At 42.4% G+C, this 16,626-nt stretch overlaps 1 protein-coding gene across 1 annotated transcript in view; it reads right to left on the bottom strand.

Annotated features, from left to right (window-relative positions):
• SLCO5A1 (solute carrier organic anion transporter family member 5A1) overlaps positions 1-16,626 on the bottom strand; it is an 89,464-nt gene that overhangs the window by 20,769 nt on the left and 52,069 nt on the right. The window contains exons 4-5 of the mRNA XM_009940532.2: positions 16,191-16,355; positions 11,035-11,233 (exon numbers count right to left, since the gene is read on the bottom strand). Coding sequence (XP_009938834.2) covers positions 11,035-11,233; positions 16,191-16,355 — 364 coding nt within the window. The remainder of the gene's footprint in view (positions 1-11,034; positions 11,234-16,190; positions 16,356-16,626) is intronic.

Here is a 16,626-nt window from a genome sequence, read left to right as displayed (position 1 = left end):
CTACAAGGATGATGAGGGGACTGAAGCATCTGTCCTATGAGAAAAGACTGAGGGAGCTGGGCTTGTTTAGCCTGAAGGTTGAGAGGGGACCTTATAACTGCCTATAAATATCTGAAGGGTGGGTGTCAGGAGGATGGGGTCAAACTCTTTTCAGTGGTGCCCAGTGACAGGACAAGGGGCAATGGGCACAAGCTGAAGCATAGGAAGTTCCGTCTGAACATGAGGAAGAACTTCTTCCCTCTGAGCGTGACGGAGCACTGGAACAGGCTGCCCAGGGAGGTTGTGGAGTCTCCTTCTCTGGAGATATTCAAAACCCGCCTGGACGAGGTCCTGTGCAACCTGCTGTAGGTGACCCTGCTTCGGCAGGGGGGTTGGACTAGATGATCCACACAGGTCCCTTCCAGCCCCTACCATTCTGTGATTCTGTGATGACCAGGGAAGAGCAAGAACAGGGCAAGTAATTTCAGCCTCTAATGAATCTCAGCCCAAAACAATTTGTAAGTCTGATGTGTTTTCTTAGTTAATAAACCCCAATTTTTCTTCCCTGTACTTCTCCCATTGAGGTTAATTTTTTTGCGTCTGCGATATCCAACAGCAAGGATTTTTCAACAGTGCACAGCCTGTTACATGAGCTGTTGTTTGTTTTGAATCTGGCTCTTACTAGCTTTATCTGACAGCCCCCATTTCTACTACTTTGCTTGTAAATTCTGAACACATGAAGGCTCCTGGAAAAATAAACTTAAGGGGCTCCTGTGGCCAACACAAAAATATTTGCAAGCTCTAAAATCTTGTAATTGCCATTAAATAAACCACATCTAATATTAACTAATCCAATCACATCTAGTATTACCTGAAAGCATTATGCCAGAAGGTACCTTAAGGTATAAATAAATACTAATAAATACAATAATGAATATATTTAAAAGGTACCTGATGGGCATAAAGAATTACCTTTTATCTATGCCAGTACTGAACATGCTGGCTCAGGTACCGAAAAGCAAATAACCGTTCTGCTTAAGTATATATGTAGACACACCTTGAAATAAAAGTTATATTCTGCTGTCATTATGCAGCCAAATTATAACAAGCATGAACTTTAAATGGCCCATATTATATTTATACCTATTTTTACTATACTTACCATGCTCTCTGTCTTGTTTCAGGTGCTAAATTAATTTAATAAGTGGAAAAGCAAGAGTCTGCAGTGTTGTTAAATGCTGGTTCAATTTTCTGCATCTCATTCAGAATTTCATCTGGGTTTAAAATACTGCCAGTGACATGAATGCATTAAGCCAATGGAAAAGTTACCTGAATGACCTTATTCATACCAATCTATTTCCAAGTGACAGGGTTAGCTGAAGCTAGGGACCCTAGCTCTTACTTCCTCAATACCTTTCTGTCTAAAGAAATCATGATAACTGAATTCTGCACCCGCACTCCCTCTTCACTGCATAAGGCGATTCCAAGCCACTGAAAACTGAAAAGCAGCCAATATCAACATTTTCACCTGAAGCTTGTCCGGTTACTTAGGACAACCCCCGTTTTATTATGTTACCTTCTGTCATAGCTACACTCTAGGCTTCTAAGTGCTATTTTGTGTCTCAAAGTACCCACATGTTAGGGACGGCATGATTCAAGACTGCAACACACAAGTGTGTGTTTCGGAAGCTAGAGGGCCATTTTCAAACCATGTATTTTATGGGCTGTAATTTGCAATACCTAAACCCGAAAGTTTTTAGTCCTTCCAGGTGCCCAAGTCAGAAAGGCAGGTTCTGTCAGGAATCAAGACAGATGGCGCTTCTGAAGATCTCAAAAAATTCAGAACATGGAAGTGAGAGCCTGATCTCCCTCCAATGACTTTCTGACTGGCACTCTGGCCAGGGAAGGCGAGATGGGAGCTAAGTGATGGCAAGACCAGATCAGAATTGGGTCTAGAGACAACAATCACAGCCAGACTCAGTCCAGTGACCACACAGCAAGTCCAAGAGAAAGGAGGGACAGGCCCTCACCTCCAGCTTTCTTCACAGCAGCTCTTAGCAGTGATGGAGGCGACCCTGGACTCAGCCAGCTAAAGTCCTTAATGCAGGTGACCAAGCTCCTAGAAGTGAGCAGGATGCACTCTGCACCCTGACACTGTACAGAAACATCAGTGCCTGCTACAGACCACTCAGTGAGTTCCTACACATGGAGCAAAAAGCTGCCTCTCTGTGCTGATAGCCTTCTCCAGACACACCACAATTCACGGATTTACAACAGATCTCCTCTGAAGTGGAGGAGGAATCTTCCTCTTCTTCATCGGCTCTGGTGTTGCCTGAGGTGGGAACAGTGGGGTTCCAGGTCCTCCTCTACCTGAAGGTGTTCAAACCTACATCTCCTTTATGGTACTCCTATCAGCAAGCCCCAGAATGGCGTCTCTTTCCACCCTTCCTGCTGAAGCTGAAGTGATCTCAATCCTGTTCACTTCTCCTCATCATAGAATATGATGATTATGAAATCAATAACTCTTTACTGCCGTATTTACAAGCAAAACCTGGTGCAGGGGCCAATACAGAAACCATTTCTTCCAAGGGAGATCTCCTTTCAGGAGGTTTTCAAGTTAGGTTCCTCTCTTGCTTACTCTTTTTACTTCTTGTGTATTTCTGTACATTTGTCATTTTTTCTCCTCTCTCTTCCCTTGTATCCACCACCCATTTGTGCAGTGGTTATGGTGCTCTCGGGGACATCAGGAGTCCAGGGTCAGGTTCTCTCTGACTAAATAGCTGGATATAGGTCACCACACAGAAGGTGAGCAACTTCTGTAGCAATCAATTTCCTGACTTCCCAGCAAAAACAGACTATCAGGCAGTTCTTATCTCCTCCACAATAGCTGTTAAACATAGTGGCCAACAATCATAACGCGGCTATCAGTGGGAAACACACACACATCCCTTCTGGATTTGCACATATTTCAAATGCTTCCTTCCCATCTTTGAGTCACAGCAGCTTAAACACCTGCACCTGCCTGGCTCCCTAACACCACACAAAAGTCTACGCTTAGTCTCTTGGAGAACTCTGGCCAAAATACAAACAGTAGCTTCATTTACTTCAGAAGTCCTTGAGAATAGGTAACTATACTAATCTCTCAGATTGAAGAGTCCAAGATACGCTTAATCTGGGTTTTTGAAAAATTCACATATTTCAAACATGTCCCAAAGTCCTTCTCCACAGTGGTCACAATGGCAGAGACCTAGTTTAGCTCAGAAGATGGGGCCATGCTCAGAAGACGGGGCCATGCAGTCTGTCATCTGCATGGTTTTGTGACTCTTCATAGCTAGAGAGCATGGTAGCTGAACCATGAAGAAACGTGGTGCTTTGAGAACGCAGTTTGGGATAATTTTTTTTCTTGTGGGTTTTATTACAGTGGTACCAGAACCCTCTGGTGTGTCATTAGCTTAGTTTGAAATATTACTTTGAATACTCCATGTGCCACCTTCCACCAGTGTTTCACAGACTGCAAGATGCTGCAGCTCATGGCTACGGTCACTCTGGCCTCAATCCACAGAGGGGTACAGCTTCTGGATCCTCTCTCAAGAGGTTGGATCTGCCCATCTCTGTGACATAAGGCTGTCCTTCCTTCCTCTTTCTGCCTGGTACTTTTAATCTAGCTGACATTTTTTTCACAAATGGAAGCAAAAAGTGTCCTTCACTGCATCGCTTCTCCAGGAGTCCACTGATTAGACATGAAAACCCAGTTCCAAAGAGAGTTGAAGCAATCCGTGCAAGCTTGAATGTGATAAAGGGGGGAGGTTGCAAGAGTGAAATTTAAAAGCCTTTTCCAGAGACTAGGTATATACATATACATATGAAAATCCTCTACTCCAGCAGAAGACTGTGCCCTTTGGCTTCTCACACCATTGCAGTAAGCAGAGCTGCAGGCACTATCCTATTTCTGCCTGTGGTCCATGTGCAGTCCAGTCCAGAAGACCTGAAATTCTGAAAACAAATGCCACTATGACCCCTGCAGAATCCACAAAACCAGACAGAGCTACGTACTGAGCTTTGTTGTGGCATGAGCATTTGCACATGCACTGCAACCAAAATCTTGCCTTGGGAGTTATGTTGGTATGGACAACCACTCCAAATCGGGCATCGCAGCGTAATATTGCTTTAACTGTGTTGCCTTGTTTGCCCTGCTCTCAGTATTGCTCAATGGCCACTGCTCTTTCAGACTAGCTCAAGTATCTCTGCTCTAAACAGATCAGTAGATATCCAAGGAATTTTAGCACCTCCTCAGCCAGGCAGGAGCTGAACAGGAATCTGGATTGGGTTTGTGGCTGCATCCTCGAGATCCTGTACACATGCTCATAGACTGTCACAGCTGCAGAGCCCCACGACGGCTGCTGTTTGCTTGTCTTCATATCTGCAATGCGTGGGCAGGACCACCATAAAGGTAAACAGCTAGCACCACACGGACCACAGGGATGTTCTTCTGCTCCCATCTTCTACACCCAGCTGGACCAGAGACTCGGCTCAGGAGCCACTCTATATACAGCGACTGTCACCCGTGCCATGCGTCATCTCACTTCCTGTCACCAGTGACACTAAGCAGTACGACTGCTGCTTAGTGGCTTCCACTTGACTCATTTTTAATGTATTTATACACCACTGTTTGCTTTTGTTGAATACACTTGTCTTTCCAGCTGGGCACTTTTGCAGCCAATCGAATATTACTAAGCAGCTCTTAAATATTTATTGACTGTCTACTGATCACACAAATCAGGTACAAAAATTAAGCTCTTGGAGCTACTTTACATTTTATGGTCTAATTGGATGTTAACCAAAGCCTTTCTGAGTGTTGTCTTTCTTGCGCCATAAACAAGGCACAGTTTTAGAAACAAGTTGCAGCTTGAGCAGGAAATTAAATATCCAGGACTGATACTGGTTCTGTCGCCTTCTCAGCTGTCAGCTGAAACCTGTCTTATTATGCCACGCTGCATTCCAGAAAGCAATATACAGCAACACGTCATACGGCAGCAGGCAGTCTTTTCCAGTAATCTCTCAACAGAACCTTTTCTCTGATACAAAACACCAAATCATCGAAACATTCCTCGCGAACATATTGATTTCAGCAGCACAGTGACAGAAGTTTTTCACACCAACAGGAATGGCAGCATTTTTGCAGTTTCACAAGCTCCTCAGCTGCCTGCGGAGCTGGATGTCCCAGATGCCTGAACGCTTGGGGTCAGCAGGGACTCCCCAACCTGCCCATGGGGAGACCCCCATTCCCACGTCCCGGCTGCCAGCAGGGCTCTGCCACCCTGCACACCAACAGATCCAGGGGCAGCCCCAGCTGCCGGGAAAGGCACGGCTCGGGTTCCCCGCTCCAACCTCTCCCACCCCGTGAAACGCATTCTTCTGACCTCTTACACCCCATCACCTAAAACTCTTCTCAGCAGCAGATGGGTCGTGTTGTTCCACAGGCAGGAGAGACCGCTCCCCGGCTCGCTGCGCTTAGGTAGCTGACTCGCTTGAGCTGCATTGCTGAACATCATCATGACACAGAGGTTAGGAAACCCGCTTAAAAATAAAGGTGAATGAAATCAGGCATGCAAGAAATGAGAAGCATGAAACTGGAAACTGAACTGAGACCACTGCAATAATTTAATCTCAGGGGCATTTTTTTTGTTTGCTCTGGAAGAAGCCTTAAGTTTACAGATACGCAAAGCAAATACACTCAAATTAATAACCAGTTACTGCAAGCTGTGTCTCAGAGCATTGATCCCTGAATTACTGCACAGCACTTCGCAGATTTACCTGCACTGGTCAGAAAGAGCAGGCTCTTACGGAAACTGCACCGAAGCTAGCAAGTCCTGCTTGTGAGCTGGCCTGTGGGAAAAGCAGCTTAGTTTCAATGCACCCACTGCTGCACCTGAGCTGCCAAGGACACTTGTCTTGTGTGAGTACACTAACAGAAACCAGCCCCAGACGACAGCATTTCCTGAACTATTCTTTCAATTACAAACAATGGACACTGCTCCTTTCATTAATAAGATTCAACTCCAAGTTTGCTAAACATGTGTGCTGGGACGAAACCCAGAATCCCATCTGACAAATTCCATTTGTTCACTTCTCGAGTACACTGTTCTGTGTCTCCATGACACGATGCTGGTAAAGCTAATAAAGAGGAGACCTTTACTAGATGGGACTAACGATAAAAGGGACTCTAGTTCCTAACATTTTTTTTTCCCTAAATCCTGTTCTCCTCTCCAACTATTACTCTGTGGAAGGCTTGTGGTATAGGAGCAACGTAAGAAAACAGAAAGTAGTATAAAGTGAGATTTATTGTCTGGAGTTTTTAGAGCTGTGACCTGTTATTTCAGATACCTGGGCTTGGACTGAAACATCATTGTCCCAGTTGTCAATGCACACATATTGGAAAAAAAAAAAAGTGGACCCTCTTCCCATGAGGCTACAGCCTAAATCAAATGAAGTTTAAAAAAAAAAATCGGTGCCTGACTATATTTTGGCAACATCTAAACAAAGAATTGGTTTGCCCATGGGTTTACTCATATTTATTTAGATCGCTGTAGTAACCTACAGGACCAAGGAAATACAAAGGAAAGAAGATAACCCCTCACCACGTAACTTTATAATCTTAATATTGGGCCATATGATAGAAAGGAATATCTTCATTTTATAGTAGTATTTTTTGTTTGGTATTGAAAGACATTCTGGATAGCAGAAATCTGCAGTCTCCTTGTTGGCAAGCAGCTGGAATCGCAGCAATGATGCAATTTTTCTGTAGCTGTCAAACAAGGGACTCTCTCACTGTGTTAGCTGGATTCCTTCTTTGTTATTATTGTTCTGATCTAATTAGTCACTGCTTTCAAGTTAAGGGATCCAACTGGCTGCTTGGACTGAAAGAGATACAAGAACAGAAATCCAAACTGGTGATACAAGAGGAAGGATAGAATATTTTTTTTCTATTTGAAGTGCCTCAGTAAATCAATTGAATGCTTTAACTAAACCTTAACTGCACCAAAACAATGGAAAACAATCAAAGAAGGTCTGTTTTGATTCATTACATATGAGAAATACGAGAGATGGAACTGAACTAATCCAGGAATCTGTCACTATGAGTAAGCTCCCAATGGAGCCTGTTTTAGTTGCCTTATACTGCAAAGCATGGAAGACACAGGCCTACAAACAACCAAAGCACCTGATCTCTGCTGTTTCCCCTATATTCAGCACTGGTGAGGCCACACCTGCAGTGTTGGGTCCAGTTCTGGGCTCCCCAGTAAAAGAAACAGGTACATACTGAAGAGAATCCACTGAAGGATTTTCACCACTAAGGTGCTGAAGGGACTCGAGCATCTCTCCTGCAAGAAAAGGCTGAGAGAACTGGGACTGTCCAGCCTGGAGAAGCCTCAGGGGGTCTCATCAATGTATGTAAATACTTGAAGGGAGGGTGCAAAGAAGACAGAGCCAGGCTCTTTTCAGTGGTGTCCAGTGCCAGGACCAGTGGCAATGGGCACAAACTGAAACACAGGAGGTTCTCTCTGAACATCAGGAAATACTTTTTCTCTATGAGGGTGATCAAGCACTGGCACAAGTTGCCCAGAAAGGCTGTGGAACTTTCCTCCTTGGAGATATTCAAAAGCTGTTTGGAGAAGGAGACAATTCACCGACTCAGGACTTCCCCTTTAGATGCTGCTTATGGAGCAAGAGAAGGGATGCTGTAGCATGATTTGACATAAGGCTCCTTAGCCTGTGTTCAAATATGAAACTTGTCTTCAGAGACAAAGCTGGGGCACGGAACAACAGGTTCTAAAATGCTGAGATGTAAAATACAGAGGTGCCCTTGACCTTCCTGATAAGAGAACTGCTGATGACACACCAACAACGGCAAAACTGCTTGTGCCCAACACAAAACAGCAGAAAATCCTTGCAAATGTATTCTAACCTGTGCATGCCTCCAGCTCCCATTCACTTCCTCGCAGCTGGTACAGTTAGAAAAATACTGAGTTACGAAACATACTGATTTATGAAATATCATTGCCTACTTTGCTGAGTACTGGTATGCACATACTTCTATGTTAACTAAAACCCAGCTTATTCGTCTCCTCTGTACTAGTTTATGGCTCAGTTCATCAAAGAAGAAAACCTGTTTTTTAAATGTAAAAGAAAAGAACAGTAGAACTGAACATGTTTGTCCAGAGAGGATTCTCCTGCAGGGTATGGTCTACACTGCCCAATGCAGCTGAGACCTCTGGGCTGCTGCCAGCGCAGGTAGCTCAGACATCAGACCCAGCACAGCCATGTTAAGGCAGGGCATCGTGCAAGACATTTACTCCGAACGAAGTAGCTACACTGCTTCTCCTATCCGATCTAGCCTATTGAACTGGCTTTGATGTCACACAGAATCACAGAATCACAGAATAGTAGGGGCTGGAAGGGACCTGTGTGGATCATCTAGTCCAAACCCCCTGCCAAAGCAGAGTCACCCAGAGCAGGCTGCACAGGACCTTGTCCAGGCGGGTCTTGAATATCTCCAGAGAGGGAGACTCCACAACCTCCCTGGGCAGCCTGTTCCAGTGCTCCGTCACCCTCAGAGGGAAGAAGTTCTTCCTCGTGTTCAGACGGAACTTCCTATGCTTCAGCTTGTGCCCATTGCCCCTTGTCCTGTCACTGGGCACCACTGAAAAGAGTTTGGCCCCATCCTCCTGACACCCACCCTTCAGATATTTATAAGCATTTATAAGGTCCCTTATAAGCATTTATAAGGTCCCCATATGTCCATATGCTGCACTGCATTGGAACTAGAGAATTAAGTATGTGTTTCATTAAACCTCAAAATGAAAGCATGCTTTTTTGTTACATGAACAATTACATTCTTTGACGTCTGAGTTAGAGTTGCCTACCAAGTAAATGATTTGAAGCTATCAAATGACTGACCATGAGGATTAAGAGAATGTTTATCATGTCAGATAGCCAAGATGAATTTATGTGTAGTGCTGCTTCTTTATTATCATTTTGATAAGAAATTTGGATTTGATCTCTGCATTAAAAAAAATCACATAGGGTTGGGGCTGCAAACTCTTGAACCATGCTTTATAACATGCTGGTAATTCTCAACTTCTGACGACATTACAGTCTAAGCATACTGATTTTTATACTGATTTCAAAGAGTTGATATACCTCAATACTTCTCAGAATTTTGCCATGACCAGCTCTCACCTCTTTTCTCAATAACAACAATCAAAGGAAGGTGGTAAAGAAGTAATGCTACTGCAGACTTTCAGAACAGCTGTGAATAGATGCCTATTTCAATTTATGCTATGTATTTACTGCAAATGTTATTACTTACTGCAAAAAAAAAATTAGATACTCTTACAATTCCAGTGCGAAAGGTATGTATTACATAGCAAGAGTTTGCCTTGTCCCTAATTTAGAGACAGATTTAAATTAAATAGCACTTTTTCACAAACAGAAAACTACAGCCTTCTCATTACCCAGGCAGGGACGTTCTGATTTGCCACACAGATCAGCTAATCGCTATCTGAAATTGATGTTTTAATTCCTAATAATTTTCATTTCTTCATCTACGCCCACAGGCTGTCACAAACATCAGTAGAAGGTGGGAAATCAAAGCATTCCACCCCCTTCCTACCTCCATTCTCTCCTTCTTCAGCCCACTATGCTCAGAGGAAGATATATCACTGTGCTACTCTCCTCTACAGTCAGCTCCTCAGCACCAAGCTTTAACTCTAGGTATTAAGAATACAAAGGAGTAAACCAGCTCATGACTTTCAGTTGCTGGCTCTCTTTGCTCTAGGATTAGGATTTGACAGCAATGTAGTAACACCTAGAAACACACAACGCAAAGTATTCTCTGTGTAAACAGTGCCTATTTTCTTCCTCCCTTGCTTCCCATTTTCCCTCTTTGTTTTTCTCTTGGCTTGCTTGCTTACTGCTCCACTGTAGTTCTTTTTTTCCCCATTTTGTCTTCTCTTTTCCTGCTCCACACTTCTTCTACACTCTCTTCCAAACCTCAAAATGTTAAGAGTCCAGAGCTGAGCCTTAAAAGCAAGATATTCAAACAGACCTGATACCCAGCACCTGGCCATAAATAAAAGGCAGACATTGTCTCAGATGTAAAAGCAAAGGGAAAAACATTGCTTCAGATAAGTTTGCACTCTTCAAACCTTTACTCTGTTCCTGTGTTTAAGCTACATGAAGAATGCAATTTTGGGAAAAGCTAATGTACAAAATACAAAAGAAAATAAAAGCTCATGATCAGGCTTCTGAGGAATTACCTTCCAGTGAAACACCTTCTCACAACTTTTACCACACTGTCTTCCCTCCAAATATCCCTCATTTTTTTAACATGTCCTTCCATGCATTTCTTAATGTTGCAGCCTAAATCCCTGACTCCCAATACCTTCCTATATCCACTTCTTCTTTTTCATGACAGCCTTCTTCATTCTCAGTCTATCTGTAAGGGGTATGATCTAGTTGCTGTCTTGATGATGCTCCAGCAAGCACTGGAGGGCGTTTATAAAACTAGTAAGGAGTTCAGAAGCAGCACACACCACTAATGTCTATGGCACATCCCCAGGTGATTCCTCTCAAACAGGGACTATAGACCTGGGACATTATTATGGTGATAATAAACAAACCTATTCAGAAATAATCTTTATAATCCTTTTAATATTTTCACAATTTTCATGAGCAGAAAATATTTTGAAACACCAGCTAAACTCTGAGCAATCTACAGAGGATACTATTCCTGTTTTCCTGTAAAAATCACAGAAGTCCATTCTAATGCATTTTCCTGTCCCTCAAAAAGGTGAGTTATTACACAAACTTCATTATAAACTAGATGTAAAACTGAAGGGCCACACAGTAAGAGCGTGTGTTTATATCACAGTACTCACTGAATTCTCATTTGAACTTGTGGCTTCTTCAGTACATCAGCCATCAGCATTTTTTACATTTCTTTATCAGGCTTATTGGAAAAAGCTGGTTTTGCACAGATGATTCCAGAATACTTACCCAGTCGTGTAAGGTATATTTATTCCCCCTAGATTAATGCTTTCACATCCAACAATGAAGAGAGTTGAAAAGCACAGCAGAGATACACCACTGCAGATCATAGCCAACTTTGCAGACTCTCTCGCACCGAGTTTCAGCTTTTTTATAATGTAGCCGCCTAGGACGATACCAACACCAGCACTTGGGACAATAATCACACCTGCGTGGAAGAAATTCGAGCAACATTAAAACAAAACCTATAGAAATAGCATAAAACATAAATATTGGTTTCATTCCCTAATTAGATGACTGCAAATGCTGCATTAAGATCTCCATTGTCTGACTCTCTGCTAGCAAACTGAGTCAGACTTTTCAAACCTCTGGAGTGTTGTCAAAGAATTAATAAAAGCCTCCTTATGATATTACCAGCAGCCAAAGCACTATAAGAGAACTATTGTACTTAGAAGCAGAAACATTGCTTTGTATTTATTTTAGAATGGGGAGAAGGGATACATATTGCTCCAGTTTAACAATGGAAAATTTGAAGAAATCCAGATTTGGACACCAATCTTCCTCTTCCTACTCTCATGATTAATTCCAGTGAAGCACAAGTGCAAACCTCAGGCAGGACCCCAGCAGCCTGCCCACCTGGGAAAGCACACACGAGCCTGGCTGCTAATTCTGCCTTCTGGATACTTTACTCAAGCTGAACAGTACTTTCTTACACCAGCACCCCGATTTATCTCAGCACAGCCAGGTGGAGTGTAAACTGATCAAACAGGATGAAAGAAATTGAGAGACTAGAATTAGTATTACAGTACATTTAAGACACGAAAGCCGTGCCTATGAAATTTCTGTTGCTCTGCTGCTGCAGTTACAAGGTGGCAGTTCAGCAACACATCACCCGGCTGTCCTTACTTGTTGGGGCCTGAGGTGGCCAGCGAATGTCTTGCACTTCTTTGCTTCTCTTGGCTCTTGCTTCTCACCAACATGTAAGAAGGTATTTAAAATAGGTCTTTGCTAATAAAGATGCATTCCACATAAATATGGAATTCGAGCAACTTTTGGCAGCTGCATCTATGGAGAAGGAGCTAAACTTTATGATCCAAATTCTTAAAGATGTTGGTCTTCTTTTTAAAGAAGCCGCTAAGACTATCACTGGCAAATATCTTTAATACTACTGTAAAGCATTCTCATTCTCTGCTGATTTGTCTAAAGGTGAAGTGGACATTATATTTATCAAAATGTTGAGATCGTGAAAATAAAAGTAAGAGGTAAAAATAGTTGCCGCCTTAATTACACTGCCATCACCAATGGCAATACAAAATAAAATGTCATTTCAGGAGGAAGATTCTTAATAATAACCCTTCACAGAATCAAAACCAGTTTCTCATAAGAGCAGAAATTAAATTTATAAGTCCTTCCAGGATAATTAAATGATTTTCACAAAGTTCAAAGCTGTTATCTCTCTCAAGCTGTTATATTTCTCACTTTCAATGACTGAATATAAATAAGGGAAAGAAATAATGCAAATCCTTTCACTTGCACTGAAAATGTTCTCTCTAGGTGAAAATGGTAACTCAGTCGTCTGAGTCTACCAGGCATGCCCTGCTCTACAAAATCTGTGTCAGAGAAGCCCACGTCCACGCCAAAGGCAGACTGGGATCACTTGCAATGCCTTCTAAAACACCCCTACCACGTGAACCAAATTCCATGGACCAAATCAGTGGCTACACAAGTTACACGTACTAAGGATCTAGCTCAAGGCAAGGGCTTACTGACGATAAATTAACCTCAGTATTTTATTCTTCTTCCTTCCACCTTAGAGCTTAGCGTTGAGTTCTTAACCTCTTTTTGACCTGAATTTACCTTTTCTTTCTTATTCTCTTGAGGGCATGGATGTTGGAAAAGCCTTTCGCTAGAACTGAGACTCTATGTGTCTATGGCTAGTACTTTGTCAGAACTGAGTATGCAAATATTTCACAAGGCATTAGGTTACTGATTCTTCCGTCTGTGAGTTATACCGCGCTGCTGTTTTCATCCATCCTCTGCCACACCATGAAGATCAGAACATTAAAAATGAGCAGAACATGAGCAAATTGCCTGCCAAGGCTTGCTCTCATTCAGGAGGATGGAAAGGTAAAGGAAAGCCTCCGCAGAAGAAGTATAAAGACCAATTCCTCCGTGCAAAGTGGAGCTGGGGATGAAAAACTCTCTCTGGGAGAAACTGGAAGGGCAGGAGCAGATTTCACTGTTTGTGGTGAAGGGAGCAGAGAGAAGCGCTCGTTCCCTCCCACATGTCAGGAAGCCTGACAGCTTCTTTTGCCTTCATCCTTATGCCCCTCTCTTTCCGCAGGGGATGTGAAATCAGAAGTGATGTACTGTCTAAGAAAGGCAGCTACTACAGTGCACTTCCAGACAAGCTTCCAGGGCAAAGCAAAGCATGTACACCTGATAAGGACATGCATTCTCCTTTTTCAAAGGCATTTAGAGGAATAAAGCTTAAAATCTGATACTAAGCTGTTGCACTGCACTCTTCATCATTTTCTAACGACAGTTTGGCTTACAGGAATTGTGCGTGTGCTAAATACACTCCTGGGTGCAGTGCTCTGAGGCAGTATCGGCTTTCAGTCAGCAATTTCCAAGCTTTGTCCTTTTTGTTGCTGTCAGGATGCTGCAGCACTTGAGGCTTTCCACAGCGGCAAAAAATGATCTTAACAGCTACTAATGGTCTGGGAACAGAAAACTGCAATGTCTGCTAAGCGGGCTACACTTCCAACGGGAATACCATGGAGATCTTCAAACCAATTCTGTCTGAGATACATGTCGTATCTTTTCTAGAACTAAGGGTAGATTCATGGTGTTTATAACCATTTTAGCGGAAGTTACCAGATCGGTGCTTTATAATATATAATGTGCAGTTCTTCCAATTACAAATTATTAACTCTCTTTTTCACAAGTAAATCCGCTAGCAAAGCACCCGAAATTTTAACCTGGATTTGTGTAAGATCTACCTGTAACCAAAAGTCAAAGTTCAGTTTTTTCAGACTTGAGAAAGCCTGGAGGCTGAATGCCACCTGCTCAACACACAGAAAACAAAACATCAAACAAGACAAGCTTGCAGCACAAGCTGCACAAGTTCAGGACATGAAGTTTGGCACACGGCATTTTTGCTGATGATTAATGCCAGGTTTGTTTAAAAACAGAAGCAAATTGAGACTTATTAAAGAATTCCTGCTTATGAATTGAGACAGAACATGACCAATAAAATATTTACATCAGTAACACAAAGAGATTCAGCAAGCACATGTATTCAGCTAGCGATGTACATATGAAGCATAGATATAGTAATGTAAATAACATGTAAGTCCTCCTTTTGCTAACCAGAAGTTTGTAAACTGGACATGTCTTTTACTAGATTAGCCAGCAGCAATCTAATACAGAATCTCCAAGTTTCCTATTCCCATTTTTCCTACAAAAAGAATTTATAAAATTAGTAACATCCATTGACTTTAATGCCAAATTTAGGAGTTGGGGCTGTGGAAGCAGTGCTCACTTGTCCATGTTGCACATCCAGCCTGAGTTATTTCATCTTCTTCTTCTGGTTCATTATAATAGTTTTTATCAAGCGATTTATAACAGGGAAAACAACAGATGTTAATAGATTCACATTTTGGATAGAGTCACATCATCTTTTCCTCTTTTAGTGTACTGGCTGTTGAATATTAAGTCTGGCAAGAATGATTCTGGTTTATCCTGAGAATGAAGGAAGTTAAGAAGCAGCAATCCCATCAAGACTCATCACAGCAAAACTACTATGCATGTGTAGCTCCCCTAAGCTTCAGGTAGAATCACGATCCCATCAATTAATGTATCCTTCTTATATATAGAACACAGGGATTTCATGCCCTGGAGAAAATCTCATCCCAGTAAGCTCTCAAACAGATGTCACTACATAGTGCTTCTCTGATATTTCCCCTCAGCACTCTAGAAAGACTCCTTGTGTTCCTTCCAGCCACTGCAGGTGACAAATGATTCCCATGTGAGGTCTCTATGTCTTTGTCTCTCTGTCTTCTACTACTTTTTGTGTCTTACTTGACTGATGCCCCTGAACAGCTTCATCCCATACTTCACTCCTGTTTCCCCAGCTCACTCTCCACTCCATCACTCCTTCTCAGCTGCAATATCTGGAAGTATGGGTGAACAAAGAACTACCCTGCCTAGCAATTAGCAGCTGTTCTATATGGAAAGCACTACAGAGAAGTCAAAAAGATGCTTATAAAGACAAGTGTCTCTGATGCAGCTATGAGAGAAGGGAGATGATCTGCATGACAGGGTTCTCAATTCTGCACAACATTCTGGCCCCTTTCATAGAATCACAGAATCATAGAAAGTTTTGAGTTGGAAGGGACCCCTAGAGGTCATCTAGTCCAACCCCCCCACAGCGAGCAGGGACACCACTAACTTTCCCTAGGGAAGTTCTCATCTCCCCCTGCCACAGAGCAGTACGAAGCTTAAAATTCTGTGGTTTGTAGCTCTGTTAGAAGTTGGACTTGGCTGTACTTTGCTGCAGTAGCAAGGGAAGTGCCACACCTGCAAAAGAGGGGTCTCAGACCTGAAATGACGGGTGGGAGAGGATTTGGGGAGCTCTCCTGACTAGACTAGATCATTACGTGCCTCAACATTAATACATAAATAAGGAGAAAACCACCAGCCTGGAGGGGAGAGGTAACTGAAGGATGGGACAGATAAATGACTTATCACTGGGTAAAAAGAAAGATTAGGATATTTCAAAGATCAGAGACAAAGTAAAATTCACATAAAATAAGAACAGTGTTAAAAGATCTTTTAAGGCACACAAACCACAGTAATGCCTGTGGGTCTTCTAGCTTGGTTTTGTTGCATTTTTCCTCCCTGAAAACCATTAACACACTAGAAAATGTCTGTCTAGGCTCATGCAAAAATCCCCAGCCCTTTAACTAGATAAATGGGTTCACATTTTACTGAACACATATAGCAAACATGAAAGAACAAGTTGAATATCTAACCAAATAGACAAAGCTAGATCCAATCATCTGTTCTAACATGCACATTTTTGGTTCATTCCTACAATGATCCGTTTCATTAGTCAAAAAATGCCAACCCTTCCAACGTTCCACTCTGTGGCAATGCCTTACCAGTGTAGATGCTGGCATTGGAAGCTGGGATGCCAAACTGTGACTCGATGAACTTGGGAATGAAGGTAATAAAAGCTGTGACAATGGCACTCTCAGCTGTGTATGACAAACTCACAAAAAGGAATGTCATGTTGCTTAAGATCCTGACAGCTGCTCTTGGAAGCTCTATAAAATGACAAAAATGACAAACGAATGTTATAAATAATGACTGAGAAACAAAAGCAAACTGAAACAAAACAAACTGATTTTCTTTGAGATGGACTGGCAATAATGGCTTGCTAGCATCTGGCTACATTTGCTAAGCAGAAGGGAAAGTGCATATTTGGGATTGCAATCTTTGCTGTCTGCTCTAACCCTATCTCGCTGCATTGCCCTGGGGCTGCAGTCCCACTTTTCACAAACACAACTGAGGTCTGTTTTAACAAAACCGTTTGAA

This window comes from Opisthocomus hoazin, chromosome 3 (assembly GCF_030867145.1).
Source record: "Opisthocomus hoazin isolate bOpiHoa1 chromosome 3, bOpiHoa1.hap1, whole genome shotgun sequence".
Lineage (NCBI taxonomy): Eukaryota > Metazoa > Chordata > Aves > Opisthocomiformes > Opisthocomidae > Opisthocomus > Opisthocomus hoazin.
Note: the sequence above shows the minus strand (reverse complement) of the source record. Positions and strands in the feature narration are given on the sequence as shown.